The sequence below is a fragment of the Tarenaya hassleriana genome, unplaced genomic scaffold (assembly GCF_000463585.1).
Source record: "Tarenaya hassleriana unplaced genomic scaffold, ASM46358v1 Cleome16, whole genome shotgun sequence".
In the NCBI taxonomy this organism is placed as follows: Eukaryota; Viridiplantae; Streptophyta; class Magnoliopsida; order Brassicales; family Cleomaceae; genus Tarenaya; species Tarenaya hassleriana.
The window spans coordinates 427,215-433,864 of record NW_010965019.1 but is presented as its reverse complement, the minus strand read 5'-3'; the positions used below and the strand labels follow the sequence as shown (position 1 = coordinate 433,864).

The window sequence follows — 6,650 nt, the reverse complement described above, 5'->3', positions numbered from 1 at the left end:
AAGAGTGGTCGTAACCTTATAAAGAATTAAATTACCCTACATATGGTTGATGTGTGACTCTAACATAACCCTGTTTGAAACAAAGGCAAAGCAACTCTACAAAGCATTAAGGCAACCTCGGAAGAAAATATGTCATATCACTAATTGAGGTGATGAAATCTCTCTGTCATTAAGCTAACAATGACCTACAAGATCACTCAGTACTGTAAATATGCATTCCAGCACTCTGCAACATCATATAAAATGAAATAAGCTTGTGAATATGCTTGAATATCTCATACCCATATACCCATCCGCTATCAATGCTTAACGGTATTGCAAATTTGGATTTGAATCTGAAAATTCCACGAGCTGAAACGAGTTAAAACTTAAAAAAGATACGCTAGGAGAATATATATGAACCTTAGTGACATTAGGGTGATCGAGTTTATGCCACACTGCGACCTCCTGCGCGAAAGCTGACCTCAATGACGCAATCTCAGCTTCTGTCCTGTGACCTTCTTCACCCCAATCAAGAAGCTTCACTGCAGTAAAACAAAATAAACCCAATAAATGTCAGTAAAAATGCAACTTTGCTTCATTTTTCTTTTGAACAATATTAAGACAACAGTTTCGTGGAGTGAACTACTGATGGGTCAAACTCATAAGCAAAACATGTTTGCTAGCTTTTCTCCTCCTCTTTCTTTTTTTGTTTGTTTGCTTTAGTTTTTTTCTTTTTTTTTTCCTCAAAAAAAAATCTGAGTAGACAACAACAAGTGGAATCACATGAAAGTTTCACAAGCACAATCATAAATTATCCAAGTAGGCCTTCAACGGGCTAAAAGAAATATAATCACAACCCGTGTCGGCGTCACGGAATTCACAAGAATGCGTCAAAAACACATACCGTATACTCAATTTAATGTATGAATTAGATATACTCAAACCAAACCCTGAACTCTTGTCACCTAAATGGACAAGAGCAACGAGATTTAAATCAAAATGCAAAGGAATTAGCTGAGTCCAAAACCAATGATGAATTTGCTTGAGATCAAGTTGTAAACGTTGGAAACTTCAACGAACATGGCATTTTTCAAAGAGACAGGAAAAAAAAAACAGGAAAAGGGTCTTGTGAAATGAAGAGATTCTCAAAACTTGCCTGAATTAGAAAGAAAAATATAAACATAATCTCATAGAGTTTGTCGGAATCATCTTTGATCTTTGATATCGAGCAAAAACTCAGACCCGAAATCTAAGTACCTGTTTAAATAGAAGTATACTAATGTTCTTCTTTTCCCTTTTTTCTTCCACCGAAGACATGAAATTTCCAGAGAATATCACAGAATAGCAGTTCCATCAAAATGGATGTCAATAAAATTGCTATAGAATTAAAGGATGAACACAAGAAATCAAAGTAACGCATTTCGCTGTTACTACACAAAACACAAGTTTAAGCTTAAAACAAATGGTTGACTCACCGGCGACATCTAGGCTGTCGTAGATTCCGCGATGGACGGTCCCAAAGGTGCCACGCGCAATGACTCCTTTGATGATAAGCTTCGAAGGGTCGATTTCCCACTCGAGTCTCTGCCTCCTCGATCCCACTCCGCCGCCGTTCAAGGCCAAGCCGACGGATGAAGAGGAACCCGATGCGGCGGCTCCGGTGACCGTTACGGCGGAGGAGACGCCGTCGTCTTCGTCTTTCCTCTTACTCTTTTCCAAAGTCAAAGCCCTTGTCAGATGTCTCTCGAGCTGCTCATCCAAGCTCTTCAGATCAATCTGATCTGCTCGAACAAACCCATCATTTCCTTCCTTCATTTTTTCTGTTTTGAATCTTCTTGCTGCTGTTCTTCCTGGTTCTGTTGACCGAGGAGTTGGAGGTTTTTTCTCAGCTAATCAAAGAGAGAAAAAGAGAGACGCATGAAGGAGAAGGGAGGAGGAGGCATGTGAGCACATGGACTTGCCTCAACAGAAATGTATTGTGTTTTCTCTGACCCACATTGATCTTTTCATATTTACTATTATATTATTTTAACGAAGTGTAATTATTTCTTTAACCTTTTTAAAAAAAAATTATCATTTGTATATTTATTTCAGCAAATACTTATTTATTGTGTTTTCTCGTTATTAATTTGTTTTTTTAAATTGTGGAGTCTCCATCGACAAACTTTGATTTATAAACATCTACCACTGAAGTAAAATTTTTTGTTTGACTTTTAATTGATAAGATGAATATGTCTAGGACCAAGATAGAACTAGAAATATAGGTAAACGAGGTGGGGGTGTTAATTTTAGGTCGAGACCCAAGGTTTTGCCTAGTCCAATCCGAAAAATAACGGATTTCGGATCGTCCAAAATTTTTTAGGTTTTTGGGTTGGACTTGATTCGGAATTCGAATTCGATTCGGGCTTAAAAATGAAAAAAAATATATTTACAAAAAAAGTTTATACGGATCTGTCCGATCTAACCTGTTTCGATCCAAATTCAAGATCTATAGAAACGGATTTCGCGTTTGGTAATATAGACCGAAAAATATGCCCAATTGACACACGTGGATAAACGTTCTAGAAATATTTGTGTTTAAATTCGAAATGAAATGTTGTTGTTTTGTAATTTTGCATTGATATCCTGGTAATGCTGTAAAAAAAAGCTAGCTTTTTTGTACTGCCAAGATGAAAAGGGTCTAATTTTACTTTTTTCCCTACTTGCTTTTTTTACGGAATGTAAAACAAAATTTGTTGAAGGATATAAAATTATTTTAAGGGAAAATCATAAAAAATAAATGAACTTAAATAAATATATTAATTTTAAAAATTCTGAATATATATACGTATATGGTTGAGTGTATATATATGTATATATGAACCACATATAGGCTATATAGCGGAAGCATACCCAATCTATTATTTGATCATAAAAGAAAATTGAATCAAATCAAAGCCGAAATAAATTTTGATTGGGGTTCAATTTGATCCGGTTTAATGTCGGTTTAGAGAGAGAGGGAGAGGGATTGAACAAAACCAGGACAAGTGAAAAACGGAAGCTGGAAAATGCAAAGGGGTGGAAGCAATGGAAGCAGATGAGAAGGAGTTACAGAAGTTGAAAGAAGAAGACACCTACGTTTGGGACGACAACACTCAGCTCTATGTCCATCACAGGCTTCGTCTCTTCCCGAATTTTCTCCTTTTGACCATTAGGGTTAGAGATTCAGTATAATTTCGTATCTGGATCGATGCTTTGAGTCACCTGAAGGATTTCAGCTTTTCTCCCTGTGAAATAGGTTTTAGGAGGACATCGAAAATCTTCCTTAACCTTTGATTAAACGCTGAATCTAGGTTTTCGAATGCCTTTTCTTTTGGGTCTTGATTTCGAAGATTTGATCTTTGATTCCGTTCACTATCTTGTTAATTTAGAGCAGAGAATTAGAGCAATATACTTGTTATTAGACATTATGCTTATATGAAATGATGATCAAGCAAATGAGGGTGAAGATATTTTGAACTAGTTATTGGTTTTCTTAGTTATAGGATGCTGAGTTATTTTGATTTTTGGATGCAGTAGCGGATTTTATCACGACCCAACTGCTGGTTGGTATTATAGTAGCAAGGATTGTATGTACTACAAATACGAGAATGGCGAATATACGCCCTTGGAATTCGGTGAGACTCGTGTAAGCTCATCTCTTGATGAATCACATAGAAACGTAGCTTCTGGTCATGTTGAGAATTGTTCGTTGATTGGAGAAAATGGAAGTGAAGTTCAGAATGGGGTGATTGACACTGGGGAAAGTTCTTCAGGTAAAGCTCTGGTAACGTCCATTTGTTCTCTGGGTTCAGGTTTATTTCTTTCATTCTTTAAGCTTCTCCAGTTATAAAAAGGTCCTTTCCTATTTCGGCCTCTTGAGGACTCTGCATTTCAAGTGCCATGATGTGTGGCTTGGACTGAGTCTTTCTTCAATCTTTGTTCCTAAATTCAATAGTTTACGTGTTTTGAATTGAAGGTCTGAGATATATTTGGCATACCCTCTTTAAAACCAAATAGTGTGTGCTTGCTCAGGGTTTGAACTGAAATTTGATGTCCTCTTCTATGTGTTGACTCACTCATGTATGTTTTCACCTGGGTAATTCTTAACTCCATGAATTTTTTTTTTATTTTTGACCCCTCTTATAGTGGATTGTTTTGTATTACCAATATCTCCATGAATGGTTGCAAAGCATTTATCATATCGATTGACTTAATTGCATGTTTGCTCAAAAGTGTCCACAGGGTGTGCAAATCAAAAGGAACCTGATGATCCTCCTCGTCCTTCAGCATGGTAGGCAATTTCCCAACATCTTCTTTTCATGTATCTGCTTCTTGATCATATGGTTTATGATCACGTTTGCTACTGCTCAGGGTGGAAGACACACTTATTAGCCTTTATCTAGCTGGTTATAACCAGCAACCCGATATACCCAATGATGCGGTGATATCTTCTGGAGTTGATGACCAGAATTGCCGGGAGTTGTCTGCTTATGGTATTTGCCTCTTATAACACCTATTTAACATTTATGTGTGCAAGTTTTTGGTGAACTTGCTCTTCAAGTTTGGAATGTTAAGAGAAGCTACAAAAATTTGTTCGTCTTTCAGGAGATGATGATGCTGAGGAGCTCGAAGAGGGAGAATGGATTCCAGAAGAGGATTTTGATCCACATTTTCTGATGGAAGGAGAATTTGAAGAAGGTTTTGCTTTTTGGCATCATCTTAAATTACTTCATACTGTTTGTTTTCATTCTAGGCTTGTCATGATTGATTCAGGCAGCTAGGCCGACTCTTTATTGCTTCATGATGTAGAATCATGCACTAAAAGCTAGATTTAGCATTTGGAGTGAATGACTTGCCTATACCGTTGGACATGATGATGGTTTTCCGTTAGCTCTTATGCATGGCTTTGATGTCCATAGGTGCTGTACCAGCTTTTCATTCAACAGAGGAAGAAATATGGCAAGCACAATATGGTCAAGTCATAGAGTTCCCAGAGAAGGCCTTACCCGAGCTCGCATCTGTTGATTTGTGGGACTGGAAAATGGTTAGTGAGTCCAGAAAAGGTGGCAATGGTCACGTGGTGGCTAGGCTAGTCGGGAGGCTGGTGAGACGGTCTGCCAAACTTCATCCATCCGTGGCCTCTGGTGGCAAACTTCTCAAAACCGCCCCAATTTGTGAAGCACAGCTTCATCTGGTGCGAGTTAGAACAGGTTTTACATTTCCCTATTACTAATAATTTATGCACGGGTAATAAAATAATTATCTTTCAGCTAAAATGAACAGATTCTTTGTTAGAGCATCTGTTCTTGTAGTTAATGTTGACGCAGAAATAAAAAGGGCCTGTTACTCGGCATGTAAAATGGTATGTTTATTCGAATCTTCGGTTTCAGGTCAAGTTTATAAACTGCGGAATCCTAGTGCAGAATACCTAGCATCATTGTCGGTGTATGACTCATCCAACCCAACAAAAGATTGGGGTTTCCCAGAGATTTCAAATACATGGAAAAGCTCTGATCCAAAATGTAAAGCCAAGAAGAAACACGGAAATGCTGGCTTCAAATCCTCAGCAAAGTCACTATATCAACTCAACGCTGCTGAAGAGGTACACCGACCAGTCTCAACAGCTCGAACTATTTTCACTTTAGGTTCTTATATTATATATATTTCTATAACATCTTGTTAACAATGGTTGATAAGATATCTGGGAAGAAGAACACAACCTTCGCTTTAAACGATAGCATAATAATTTTCTATGTAGTTTCATTAGTTAGTTGCTTCAGGGCATTTAATAGAGGATCCATTTGCCAGTGAAGAGAAGAATCCTAAATCTCCTTCTAACATCTATGTGCAATGGTCACTTGCAGAAATAGGCTCATACTATTTGCATTTCCACTCTGTAAGCTCTGAATTACCTTTCACTTGTGCTGTCATATCAGCAGAGGAGCAATGCATACAGAGACAGAGCAGCCGAGAGGAGGAATTTGCATGGCGGCTATGGCGTCGGCCCGGGTCAAAAGACTTTGGCTCTGCTTGAAACTGATGGAAGTGAACTTCCGGAGACTGATTCAGCGGAGGAGGCTGCAGCCGAAGCATTGGACATGTCGTTTGGATCCCAAAGCTATGCGAGGAGGATAATGGGAAACATGGGTTGGAAAGAGGTTAAACCATGGAATTTGTCTCGACTGGATTTTTCAATACCCCTTTGCCATTCTGAGTTTTCTTATCCTTTATCATATGCTCAATGAACGTAAAATGCAGGGGGAGACCCTCGGGAGGAGTGCGAAAGGGTTGCTGGAACCGTTACAAGCAGTGGGCAACACTGGCAATGCTGGATTAGGTTATCCTCTGCGGCGACAGAAATAAAAGCTCAAAGAAGCATTCTTCATTCCCCTTCGGGACTCGAACACGGTGAACATAACTTTGTTAAAGCCACTGTTTTTGATATTCAATGTGTGAGCAATGAATTGGTTGCTGTAGTGTGGTGTAGCTATTTAGCAAACCTTTGAATTCCAGTGATAAAGCCAAACCCCCCACATGAGGCAACTGGTTCATTGTCGGTCATCAGGTGCAACCGGTTCATTGTTCAGACATATCTTTGATATGTATCGAACTTCATTCAAAGAAGTAAACACACGTGCTTAGTGTCT

General features: G+C 38.5%; 2 protein-coding genes across 4 annotated transcripts in view; one reads left to right on the top strand and one right to left on the bottom strand.

Moving 5' to 3' along the window:
- LOC104809253 (serine/threonine-protein kinase HT1-like) overlaps positions 1 to 1,947 on the bottom strand; it is a 5,799-nt gene extending 3,852 nt beyond the window's left edge. Inside the window, exons 1-2 of the mRNA XM_010535170.2 lie at positions 1,458 to 1,947; positions 403 to 524 (exon numbers count right to left, since the gene is read on the bottom strand). Of these exons, the coding sequence (XP_010533472.1) occupies positions 403 to 524; positions 1,458 to 1,797 (462 nt within the window). The 5' untranslated portion in view covers positions 1,798 to 1,947. The remainder of the gene's footprint in view (positions 1 to 402; positions 525 to 1,457) is intronic.
- Positions 1,948 to 2,924: 977 nt separating this feature from the next.
- On the top strand, positions 2,925 to 6,650 carry LOC104809251. 3 transcript variants are annotated; one of them, XM_010535168.2, is made up of 9 exons: positions 2,925 to 3,137; positions 3,538 to 3,776; positions 4,237 to 4,294; positions 4,375 to 4,496; positions 4,609 to 4,701; positions 4,923 to 5,213; positions 5,394 to 5,605; positions 5,943 to 6,161; positions 6,262 to 6,650. In XM_010535168.2, the coding sequence occupies exons 1-9, from the start codon at positions 3,049 to 3,051 to the stop codon at positions 6,364 to 6,366; spliced, it is 1,428 nt and encodes a 475-aa protein (XP_010533470.1). In that variant the 5' UTR covers positions 2,925 to 3,048; the 3' UTR covers positions 6,367 to 6,650. The 3 variants fall into 3 exon arrangements, with proteins under 3 accessions (XP_010533470.1, XP_010533469.1, XP_010533471.1); XM_010535167.2 differs by having other exon boundaries at positions 2,926 to 3,137; positions 5,940 to 6,161; XM_010535169.2 differs by having other exon boundaries at positions 3,044 to 3,177; positions 5,940 to 6,161; positions 6,262 to 6,649.